Source organism: Nymphaea colorata, chromosome 3 (assembly GCF_008831285.2).
Source record: "Nymphaea colorata isolate Beijing-Zhang1983 chromosome 3, ASM883128v2, whole genome shotgun sequence".
In the NCBI taxonomy this organism is placed as follows: Eukaryota; Viridiplantae; Streptophyta; class Magnoliopsida; order Nymphaeales; family Nymphaeaceae; genus Nymphaea; species Nymphaea colorata.
The window spans coordinates 7,993,540-8,006,943 of NC_045140.1; the positions used below are offsets into that span (position 1 = coordinate 7,993,540).

Here is a 13,404-nt window from a genome sequence, read left to right on the forward strand (position 1 = left end):
GGGAATGAATTTGATTGGTCAAATGATTGCGTTTTTCAAAGAATTTTAACTAAATCTTAGCCTATATATCTGGAGTTTGCATACTAAATTTCGTGGAAAAAGGAATTTGTTCGATATAATTTTGTGGACCATGCTCCCCCTAATTTCCGGAACTATCAGTTCTGAATAGAATCAGATTGGCACAATGGGAGCACCACAAATTTCCATTGATTTGTTGCCGATTTTTTCCACCCCCAAATAAAAAGATTTCTTTTCTAATCTTGTCCACATATTGTTATCATGCTGTTTACCCAAGTTACTGGTTCAATTGAAACCTCGACCCAACCTTCATAGCCCCTGGATCTAGAATAGATCCAAATATGAACCATAGACCCGAATCAAGCTTCAGATCCAAACTAGATCCAAATATGAGCACCATGTCAACTTTTGGATCCAAATCCAAGTCTTGAATCCATTTTAGATCCAAAATCATACTAAAATTTAATTTCTAGGTCTATTTCGAATCCAAACTATCAAATTCATATCAAAACCTAACTTCTTGATCCATTTCAAATCCAAACTATTAAATTTAGATGAAAGCCTAACCTCTGGATCCATTTTGGACCCATACTATCAATTTCAGATCCAAAAATCATTATGGATCTAATTCAGATCCAAATCTCACTTATGGATCCATTTAAGATCCAAACTATCAATTCAGACTTAAATATAAATTCGGATCCATTTGGATCCAAACTATCAGTTTTGGATCTGTTCTGAATCTGAATGTTCAGAATCTAATTGTTAATTTCAAATTCAATCCAAACCTCTTTCTTTTGAAGTCAATCTGGATCCAAATTCCGCTTTTGAATCAAATCCATATCCAAATATCAACATCCAGATCCAAGATCCAAAATTCAGATCCAAATCCCAAGTCTCTCAGCTCACTCCTCCTCTCTCTCCCCATCCCCTTCCTTGGAGTTTGCTCTTCTATGAGAGTTCTCTTTAATTTAAATTTTAAGGTTTATTATTTTTAGTTTCAATATCACATTTATATTAGATTTAATTTCCTTGTTACTTAGAAATCATGGGGTTAGGTATGGCCTTCTCTCTTAAGCTTAGTTGTTAATCATACTTTTTTTTTAGACTATGCATATTTTCACACACTATGTTTTATTAATAATTTAAAGAGGATCCATACATACCTGTGGTACTAATCTTGGAACAGAGATTAATTATTGTCTCTTAAACTTGATAGAGCATCACTTAGGTTAAGCATGCTTGCTTCATTTGGTTATGCTTAGAATTAACCAGATTTAATTTACTAGTCAATTAGGAATTATGAGGCCAGGTATGCCGCCCTCTCTTTCTTAAACCTGGATTAGTTTTATTTTATTTAACCATTATTTTACTTAAATTAAGTATGTTTGAACACGCCATGTTAGTTGTGATTTAAAGATGATTAAACTCTTAACTGTGCTACTAATCTTGGTTTAGAGAAAAATAATAATTACTTAAATATCTCAAATAAGTTCACGTAGATTTAATTTAATTTCCTTGTCAGTTAGGAATATGGGGTTAGGTATGCCCCTCCATCACTAATCTCTTTAGTTAATTAAATTAATCATGTTGAAGCTTCTTATGCATCATATTTGGTTTAATTTCAGTATTTTATTTGTTTAACACATACCCACACACCATCATTAACCAGGTTTAGAGAATGATAACCTCCTAATCCATAGTAATAATCTTGCATTAGGGATAAATGATTTCTCAAAGCTTGATAAGGATCACTTATATTAGCCACACATCAATTTTTGAACTAGACACCTCTAACCCCAAAAAACACACACTTCACATCTGATTAGAATTTAAATGCAATTTATTTACTACTACACCCTAAGTGCTAACCTTGATGAAAAAACAATTTAGTTTTACTTATACTCTAATTAGGCACATTATTTGTAAACCGCATCCATGTTTTGTAAAGACTTTCTCAAAAACATAAGTATCTCAAAACATTTTTTTTTTAAATCTCAACGATCTAAATAATTAGGACATCTAAAACTTAACCAACTCCTTAATCAAATAAAAATCTTCAACAGGGACCAAGAGATCCAACCAAAACTCTTAGACCATCAACGTCCTTGTACTAGAAGAAACCAAAATCAAATTCCCAACCACAAGACTTTAAAAGTAAACAAACTTTACCTAATTAAAATTTGATCCAACAAAAAGTTCGAAACTTAAATCAAACCACACCAAAATCCTAGATCGATTAACAAAATTACCACCTCAAAACGTAATCTTAGAAACATCAACACTTTAGGACCTATGACCTTAACTAAATTATCCAAAATATTAAACCCAAAACCTAAGTCAACATTTAAAGTTAGGTCAAACATTAATTGAACTGTACTAAAAATAAACAATTTTTCAAGTCTTAATCCCAAAACTTTACCTCTCGCAATTATAGTAAAACCCAAAATTAGAACTTAACTTTCGATCTGAAATTGATTCAACTCAAAATCAAGCATCAACAAATCAAAACCTTATAGTCAAGCTCTAAGCTGAGGATCTAGCCAGTTTTAAACTTTAACCCTTGGAAACTTGAATCTAAAGCATGCATCATATAGTTTAGGTTCAATTGTTGTGTGGCCTATAATGATAAATGAGGATAATCTAATGAAATCTCATTCTAAAATCTGAAGGCCAAATTATATTTTAATAAAGCATTACTTCAAAAAGCTAGGACAAATTTGTTCTATTCTGGCATTATGTTTAGGATGACATTTGGATACATAGACCCTAGAAGGGTAAAGTCTAGTCCTTGGCTTGATTACTCCTAGTGAATGAAGACACTAAAAATGATCAAGCTTTGTAACTACAAGTCAGATCTCATATCCCTAGAGATTATGCACAAGTCAAACAAAGGTGAGTCAACTGTTAGATGATCAACACGTGGAGTTGTCCAAATTTGCATGGGAACATATAGTTTGCTAATCATATCTTTTAAAATATAACTAATTTTTACATTCTACAAAATGGGAAGGTTTCTCTGCAATGTTAGATTTAAAGAACTATAATTTGTAAAGTTTTGACATCAACAACCTCGTCCTAGGAAAATTACAACAACCTGTCCACAAATGTACACTGCATAATATAAACAGTGCTTTGTTTTTTTTTTTATATAAGATTTATTTGTTTCTGTTGCATTAACTAAAGAGGTAACTCTTTGATCAAAGACCGTTAAGTCGAGTTTAGAGTTAGAATTGGCTGATTTTTATTATTTTACATTCTATTTATGGGGATAACAAGTTGAATATTGTTCGTTTTCTTTTGTTCATTTACTAGGGTAGATGAGAAGTGATGAAATGTAGAAAATCATAAGCACTGTCCCTTCATTTGGTTATTTAGTTTATTTTGAATAGTTTATTGACTTTGTTGCATTTTTTAGGGCTTAATGTCATATCCTGGTTGGCTGTGTGGGGCTCAACGTACCCAATCCGGCAAAGAGCCCTGGAGGAACTGATAGATGGGAAATTTTTTCTACCTCGCTTTTAGATTTTTTTTTTGTTCAATTTATTTGATTTGGTATGTTTGTATTGAGTCTTACATCGTTGAACATTTTTTACTTCCATTAATAAAGTTAAAATTTTGAGTTCAAATTCAATAAATTAATCCCCCATTCCTTAGTGCTTCAACCTGTATTCATTTCTATAGTTGCATTCGGTAAATTCTTATTATTAATATAGGCTTTCAACTGAATTTAAAACAAATATACATTTTTAAAAGGTCTCCATGCAAAACAATGCAACAATTTTTTGTACTGCTGCCAAGAAACTGTGCTGGTTAAGCGAACTCCACTTTTGTTTAACTTTATTAATATTTTTTTTTCTCTATAAGATAGTTCAGTTAGTAAATACAGGTTTTGATATAGTTAATCACATATAGGTTACACTGGACGCTACTGTAGCCTCACTTGGGTTTATTTTGCTTTCATATTTGCGGTGATTGCACATATAAAGGGAGAGACTACACAGAAAAATTCTAGAGAACATAGTTTGCACGAGTAGTTAGGTTATTCTGTTTGCCTGCCAATTCCTTTTTTTTTTTCTTCTGTTGGTGTATTTTATTGAGTGCTTAGCATGTTTTGCGTTGATTATATGTTTTAAACTATTATAAAATCATTTATTAGCTTCTCTTTTTAGCTTTATTTTTGCATAAACCCTATAACGTAGTCTACATGGTTAAAATATGCATCTTAATTAGATGTAATGTAAAAATGAATGATTAAATGCATAAACTTGGGAAACTTAATATGTATATTGGACCTATATATATATATATATATATATATATATATATATATATATATATATATATATATAACACAAACACCTGCCGGTGACACTTATCCCAACTCTAAGCGAATACTAAGCAAAACAAACTAAATAACACGTTGAACTCACAGGCATGCTGAAACATCATCAACATACACAAATACGACCAACTCAAATCATGGCAAAGAAGAAAAGGCAGAAAATTAACGCTTGGTTAGCTGACCCCTAATTTACATATAAAGAAAATTTGTTGGTTGACATTTTAAAAATCAGAAAGCATATAAAAAAGAATAATTAAACTATGTTAACGTTTGATGCAACCACTAAAGTTGTGAATCTTTTTCTTTTTTTTGAATAAATTTCATCTTTCTTTTGCTTTCTCCGTGTGAAATTCTAAAGTAACTTTAACTTCATCGAACGGTAAAAGAAATTGAGAACGTAAGAGATGTTTTTGCCATTTCTTTTATATGCTGGACATGCAAAATTAAATGAGAGAGGAACTAAATTATTGGCTATTTTTTCTTTCTCCAAATTTGGTTTACCATTCTTTTAAAGCATAACAGGTTCAACTTTCGCAAATTGGCAGGACTTCTCCCGAATGTTCTTGGTGACTCATAAAAAGGGTTTAAGAGAAAAAAAAATGAAAAAAACTGTGAACAAATACTGGTTGATGAAAAATACACATCACCTTTTTCTTTGTTTTTCTCTCATCACTTATCTAAAAAGATCAAGGACTGAGATTATTCTTTATCTAATTCATGCAAAAAAATAGAAGAGATTTTTATATATTTTTATATGAAAAATTAATAGGTACAAGAGACTTGCGTGCTAGACCCATAAAGAATAGTTTTACCCATAGTTGAAAGAAAAATGAAAAAAATGAAAAGTAGGGTGTTCTAGTTATTTAGCATTAGTTAACTTTTTCTCAATCTCTCAACCATTCATCCTGAAAAGATGGATAGCCAAAATTATTCTTTATGGGTCTAACACCTAAATGTATGATACCTACAACTTCCATATATATACCATCACCTTAAAGAAAGAAAGTCAATCAGAAGTTAAAGTATCATCGGATACGACTCCCCCAGAAGCCACCACATGATAAAAATTACAACAAAATGAATGGAGTACACTAGGCTTCAAATAAGTGACAAACAGAAGACAACGCCACATATTTCCGATAGGATGAGCAGGATGTGAAGGACAGGTACACAACATTAAATCTAAGGATTCTTAAATTGAAGATGATATACAAAGTGGATCACGATTGCTGAAAACACATAAAGGAGAGGATGGATGAAGATTGGTTATCATGTTAATCTGATTGTTTGAAAAAGCATCATCCATCACTATCTTAGTTGGCAGCATTACATGCAGTCATGCATCCATCCAGTCCTTGAAAAGCAGCATCATATAAAGTGGGACATTTACAGCTGCAACGAACAGGACAGATTTAAAAATAAACCTGATTCGTAGCATCCCAATCTTTGATTTATATCTAGCATGTCCTTGCACCTGCGGATGCTCATCTAATTGTAGCAAGTTCGAGTTTTCTTCTAAGTGAAAATATGGTTGTTTCTCAAGAATGTTCTGCTTTTTTGCTGTTGATCGCATGACTATAGCAGATCTGAAATAACAACCAATTAAGTGACTGACATATACATTGTAAACAGATAAACTAAAACAGCAAACACATTATTGCAAACAGGAAAAAGTTGACCTACTTGGCAGAGGCTTTCACATTATCTGCAGGTGTGGAAGGGCTCTGCTTTATGGATTTCTTCATGATATGCATTGAATCTTCTGCATCCCATGTCATATCATATTCACGGTTTCTATCTTCATCCTTTTCTTTCGCTGCAGCTTTATAGTTGGCCGCTGCTACACTTGTGGTCAGTGCAACAGCATTAGTATAGCAATGCCAACTTTGGAAACCATTCTTGGGCCATATAGCGAGCAGAAAGAGAGTCACTACAAAGAGGATAATGTACCTGCTCATTTTTATCATAAACAGCAGTGAGTCGGTGACTGAATTTGTTAAGAGACATCAATACATTGACGTCTTATACACCTTAGACGAAATTCAGGTAAATTTACCAGATATAAATGTGGGTTTGCTTTGGAAGGAAACACAATTGGGTAGACACAAAATCCTCAGAGTTGGACACATTTGGAGAAGGCATGGAGTGCAAAGACAACAGCATGAAGGAAGGATATAGGTTTCCTTGCTGCCAACTCACAGTCCCAACTGTATGCTACACAAGAACAACTCGAATTGGCTCAGAAGCTGAGTAAATGTGGTCAAGTCAGGACCCTATTAAGATTACCTCTCTGACAGGTCCATGTTTAGCCGTGTGGGTCACAGTACACTGGTCATGATCATGACCTGACAGTACAAGGTTCTGAAATATATATCAGTTAGAAGTATTTATGCTCATTTAAAAGAAATACTTATCAACTTCTGTCAAAAAAAAAACAGATGAAAATAGAGGGAGAGCAAAAATACGAACAGGTTTAAGAAGATCTAGTAAGTAGGTTGATGCTGTCTCAGAAAGATAATTCTGGTACCTGTATGAAAAGGAAAATCATTAGAAATTGGACGGTTTACAGTTGTGGATTACTTTTACATGGACGAAATAGGCACAGAAAACAAGCACATAGAAAGGAGCACGCATTTACACAAAACAGAAAGCTACAGGAACATTGTCATCATTAGCATAAAGGTAGAAGAGAAGAAGAAACAAATTGAGAAAACATCACGAGGTTGGTTGATGCATCCAAGGTAATTACTGTTGGCTTGTTTGCATATGGATCCAGATCCAACTCCAAACACGTAAGGTCTTAGGCGCATATGTTATTTAGTCACATGTTTATTTGTTTTCATTAATTGAATGTTTTATTTATTATTGTAACCAAAGGTATAATTGCCCAATATGTATTAGTTGTGTGATTACTACGAAATTAGGGTTGATGACTGATTAGCTTTTGCAGTCGTCTCTTCCTGTCAGCAATTCCTTGTCAAATATCACATTTCATTAAGTCTTATTCTGTTGCAATCAGGGAGAGAGAGAAGTTTCTGTTATTGATCACGTAACCCTAGTCTCATATTAAAAGAGATTAGGGTGTCAACTATATATTTACAATTTCAGTCCACTAAAATATAAGAAAATAGTAAGTATTGCCTTGTCCACTTTCTAATATTTCAAAAAGACTCAAATTGACTCTATAAAACTTTAACACTCCCCCTCAAGCTAGAGCATAGATATCAATCGTGCTTAGCTTGCCACACCTTTTCAAGAAATCTCCAATGGGAAGAGCCTTAGTAAACATATCAGCAGAGAGGAAACGTGGATCATGCTAATGACTCCTTCTTGTACCAAGTCTCGAACATAATGGTAATCCACTTCAATGTGTTTTGTCCTCTCATGAAAGACATGGTTACTTGCAATGTAGGTAGCTGATCTGTTATCACAATACATCTTCATAAGAAGTTTCACTGAAATTCCCAATTCCAGAAGCACTGATTTAACCCATGACATTTCAGCCGCTGTTTGAGCCATATCTCTATATTCAGACTCAGCACTCGATCTAGCAACCACATTCTGTTTCTTGCTCCTCCAAGAAATAAGATTTCCGCCAATAAAGACGCAAAAACCTGTAGTAGATCTCCTATCATTTACTGACCTTGCATAATCAGCATCACTATATGCTTCTATGTTCACACATTCTCATTTTTTAAACCATAACCCCTTTCCTAGGGCTGATTTCAAGTATTTTATCACCATTAAAGCAGTCTCCCAATGAATTTTATGAGGTTTCTCCATGAATTGACTAAGCTTATTTACAGCAAAGCTAATGTCTGGACTGTAAATCAGGCCCAAAACTTAGGCAAATACTTCAAGAATATCACTCTTGAATCTCCCACTAACTCAACAAGGCAATACACAAGAGTCCTCTAACAAGAGGATAAAGAAAACATGTATTTATCTTCAACAATAATACAAGAAGTGGCTTAACAAGCCATAGGTTATGGAGAGGGGAGCCTACACTATATATAGAGGAGAGAACAAAAGGAAGAAGAGAGCCAACCGTTGGGACTAGTTCCAACGGCTAGAATTCTAGCCGTTGGGACTAGTCCCCTTTGGGGAAAAAGGATAAAGAAAGGGGGTAAAAGGGGAAAATAAAAATACATAAAAAAGGGAAAAATTACATAAGTATCCTAATACCCAAATATATATAATATATATATATATATGTATACATATAAGACATATATTAGATAACTAATATATGTAATATATATATATATATATATAAATATATATATATATATATATACATTTAGAATGCATACAATCTAATATTCTAACACCCCCCCTCAAACTTATGGTGTGATAACCGAAAGTTTGCTAAGGAGAAAATTAAATCTGGCAGCGGCAAGAGCCTTTGTGAAGAAGTCGCCTAGTTGATATTCAAAAAAGACATAGGAGAGATCAATGTTCTTTTGAAGGAATTCTTCACGAACATAATGACAGTCCATCTCTATATGCTTCGTTCTTTCGTGAAATGTGTGATTGCTAGCAATATAAATTGCACTTTTGTTGTCACAACAAAGCTTGACCGGATCCTTGATATGAATTCCCATATCTTTCAGCAAGCTCTTCAGCCACACTATCTCCATTGTTGTAGTTGCCATCACACGATACTCAGCTTCTATTGATGATAGTGACACCTTATGTTGTTTCTTGCATCGCCAGTAAATGAAGGAATCACCTAAAAACACACAAAAACCAGTGGTGGAGTGCCTATTATTGGGATCTCCACCCCAATCAGCATCTGGATAAGCAACTAACTCTAATGTAGAAGAGGAAGACAGAAATAGTCCTTTGTTGATAGTGTTTTTCACATAACGGACAATCCGCATTGTCGCTCCCATGTGCATTGAGGTGGGTCTTTGTTGAAATTGGCTTATCACATGTACGGCATGAGCAATGTCAGGTCTGGTGATGGAGAGATAAGAGAGAGCGCCAACTATTTGCCGAAAAGGGGTGGGATTCTCCAATATCTCTCCATCATCAATTTTCATTTTTACTCCCAGTGCTTCTGAAGTATCCACAACTTTGTCATCTGAGATACCTGTTTTGTCAACTAATTCACTGGCAAACTTCATTTGAGAAAGAAGGTAACCCTGTTTGCTATAAGCAACTTCAATTCTAAGAAAATAAGTTAGTCTTCCCAAATCAGTCATTTGAAAGCATCTGTTAAGAAAATGTTTTACCTCTATAATCCCTTCATCATCACTCTCAGTAATAACCATATCATCAACATACAATAATAAAACAATTACACCTACGGAAGTGGTTTTTACAAACATGGCAGTATCAGAGTAGCAAGATTGAAAACCTTGATTAAACATGACACTACTAAACTTGTCAAACCAGGCCTTGGGAGCTTGTTTCAAACCATAAAGGGCTTTCTTAAGTCGTAAAACTTTGTTTTGAGGTAGATCAAAACCAGGAGGAGCACTCATGAAAACTTCTTCCTGTAGGTGACCATTTAGGAAAGCATTTTTAACATCCATTTGAAAAATAGTCCAATGTTTAACAGAAGCAATGGCAATAAGAGTTCTAACAGAAGTCATGCGAGCAACGGGAGCAAAGGTTTCTTCATAATCAATCCCATATTCTTGAGCATATCCCTTGGCAACAAGTCTGGCCTTATATCTTTCTAAGGTTCCATCACTTCTAGTTTTGATTTTATAGGTCCATCTACAACCAATAGTCTTTTTCCTCATTGGTAGAGACACAATATCCCAAGTCTCATTGCTTTCAAGAGCTTTAAGTTGAAGATCCATGGCTTCAATCCAATTGGGATCTTCCTTAGCTTCAAGGTAAGAAGATGGCTCATAAAAAGAGTGATGAGCCATAATACAAGCTCGAAATTTTGGGGAAAAAGACTCATAAGAGATAAATCTTTGAGGAGGTCTAGTGTGCCTTTGGGATCTCCTAGGAAGAGATTGATTAGTTTCTTGATTTTGGGGATCTCTTCTTCTATAACTAAGATCTCTTTTGGAGGAATGATATTAGTAGAATTATCATTGTTGACCTCTTCAATTGGCACTTCTACAACTTTATCGGGTTCATCATCATCATCATCATCAAGATCATTAGTCCAAAGAAAAGTATAATCTTCTAGTTTCTTGGGTTCATCTTTGAAACCATCTTCATTTTCTAAAAAGATCACATTTCTAGAAACATAAACTTTTTCTCTTTCCATATCATAACATCTATAACCCTTTTGAGTTTCGGAATACCCAATAAAAACACAACAAATAGCTTTGGAAGAAAGTTTATCGTCTTTATCACTTAACACAAAACGTTTGCAACCAAAGACTTTAAGTCTATTGTAATTAGGTTTAACATGGTGAAGTTTTTCGAAAGGAGAAATATGTTTCAAAAGTTTGGTAGACATTCTATTAATTAAATAGGCTGAAGTCAAAACAACCTCAGCCCAAAAGTTTTTGGGAACATTTTTAGATAAAAGAAGGGCTCTAGCAGTTTCAATAATGTGCCTATGTGGAGTGTTAGGACAAGATCTTTGATGAACAACCCCTTTTTTTTTTAGAAATTGTTGAAATTCATTTGACATAAATTCTCCTCCTGAATCACTTCTAAAGACTTTGATATTTGTGCCAAATTGGGTATAGATCATGTTGTAGAAATTCTTAAAGTTTGTGAAAACCTCTGATTTGTGTTTGAGAAAGTAAGCCCAAGTATGAATAGAAAAATCATCAATAAAGATCACATAGTACAACAATCCTCCTTTTGACATAATGGGAGCGGGTCCCCACACATCCGAATGCACTAAATCAAAAGATTTTTGGGCAATAAAATTTCTATTATCAAAAGGTAAGACTTTCATTTTAGCCTTAATACAATCATTACAATAAAAGTTCTTTTGACAAAAATTCTCCATGAAGGGAAGATGAGACATTTTTTCTATATTGGAATGGCCAAGTCTTTGATGCCAAGTTTGAATGTCACATTCTTTGGAGATATTGCAAGATAGTCTTGAGAGGTCCAAAAAGTCTATGTAGTAGAGATCTTTTGTTCTAAAACCTTCCCCAATCGTCTTCTTGGATACTCGGTCCTGTATCAAACATTTGGATTGTGAGAAGATTATATCAAAACCAAGGTCGGCTATTTGAGAAACTGATAATAAATTTAAGCTTAATTTAAGAATGTGTCTTACTTGAGGTACTTTTAAAATTTTGGATCCAAAAGCTAGGTCAAGGTTTCCAATAAAATCAATTTCAAGAGAAGTATCATCCGCCGTTTTCACAAAGGAATAAAAATCATTTTTAGTACATTCGGTGAGAAGGGATCCACAAGGAGTCATATGAAAAGATGCACCCGAATCAATAATCCAAGAATACTTACTTGTACAAGTAGATGCTACGGTAGCTCCCAAAGTTGAAGGTGTGTGTCCTCCCTTTAGAAAAAGTTGAAGAGCACTTATAAGTTGATCAAGTTGGAATGAGCTTGCTTCTTTTCTTTCTTTTTGAATTGGAGCTGCAACATTGCTTCTTTTGTCAAAAATTCTAAGTTTTGGACATCTTGGTTTGGTATGTCCTTCTTCTTGGCAATGATAGCAAATAACTTTTCTTCTTACTCCTTCATATGTACGATTGAAGTGAGGAGGTCTATAAGGTCTCAAATGGGCTCCCGGCCTAGATGTGGCAAGCACATTGTTGACTTTCTCTTTACCAAGACAAAGACGATTTTCCTCCATTTGGAGCTCCGCAATAGCCTCATTCATAAATGGTGTTTTAGAACGATGAAGTAAGGCGGTTTTAACACCATCAAATTCAGATCTAAGACCTATGATAAACTTGTAAAACTTGTCACGTTGTATTTGCTTTTCTCTAAAAATAAGATCTTGTGTCCAATGTGGTTCAAAAATACTTAATTCATCATACAATTGATCCATTTCAGCCACATAATCTTTAATGGATCTATTTCCTTGTTGAAGATTGTGAATTTTGAGTTGAACATGATGCATATAAGCAACGTCTCTCATGGTATGCGTTTTCTAGATATTCCCAAGTTTAACTTAGAAATTTGCCCGCTAGTAGCATTGTCAACACAAGTCAAGATCCAAGTAATAATTTTGTGATGACCAACACTCCATTCTTCCCATTTCTTGTTGTATTCAGCCATTACTTTTTCTTTTTCGGTTCCGTCCAATTCCATAGCTCTTCCATCAACAACTTTAGTGAGGACTAATTGTGGTTCAAGTTTTGTCCCATCAACTAGTCCCCAAAGGCTTTTACTACGAATAAAATGTTCCATAGTTCTAGCCCATTGTATATAGTTTGTTGATGAGAGTTTGGGAAATGGAAGAGACGAGACTTTGTCATCCATGATCACAATCAACAAGGTAGATCCACTTACAAGTTATGACGAAGTTGGCTGTCGCGCAAAAAGAAGTCCACGGCAATAAGAAAAACCAGTCTTCCCTTCTTCTTGTGTAAAACTTGTATGTTTGAGATGATAAAAAAAAGAAGAAATCAGTCACAATCTTCTTTCACCAAAACAGCACCTCAGCTTCAATCTTTACCACCAATAGAGACTAGCAAAACAGCACCTTCTTATGTCAAGAATCAGCCAGCAATAACGTCGAGCACTTAGAGTGCTTCACGGCTCCAAAGAAAGAGTAAGAGCTGAAACTTCAAACTGAAGGACAGCAAGATGAATAGCCAAAACCTGGCTCTGATACCATGTAAATCAGGCCCAAAACTTAGGCAAATACTTCAAGAATATCACTCTTGAATCTCCCACGAACTCAACAAGACAATACACAAGAGTCCTCTAATAAGAGGATAAAGAAAACATGTATTTATCTTCAACAATAATACAAGAAGTGGCTTAACAAGCCATAGGTTACAGAGAGGGGAGCCTACACTATATATAGAGGAGAGAACAAAAGGAAGAAGAGAGCCAACCGTTGGGACTAGTTCCAACGGCTAGAATTCTAGCCGTTGGGACTAGTCCCCTTTGGGGAAAAAGGATAAAGAAAGGGG

The 13,404-nt window shown here is 34.4% G+C and overlaps 1 protein-coding gene across 1 annotated transcript in view; it reads right to left on the reverse strand.

Moving 5' to 3' along the window:
• Positions 1-5,539: 5,539 nt before the first annotated feature.
• Positions 5,540-13,404, reverse strand: part of LOC116250012 (uncharacterized protein C630.12) — a 50,128-nt gene continuing 42,263 nt past the window's right edge. Inside the window, exons 9-13 of the mRNA XM_031623330.2 lie at positions 6,833-6,890; positions 6,650-6,724; positions 6,420-6,577; positions 6,047-6,313; positions 5,540-5,949 (exon numbers count right to left, since the gene is read on the reverse strand). Of these exons, the coding sequence (XP_031479190.1) occupies positions 5,700-5,949; positions 6,047-6,313; positions 6,420-6,577; positions 6,650-6,724; positions 6,833-6,890 (808 nt within the window). The 3' untranslated portion in view covers positions 5,540-5,699. The remainder of the gene's footprint in view (positions 5,950-6,046; positions 6,314-6,419; positions 6,578-6,649; positions 6,725-6,832; positions 6,891-13,404) is intronic.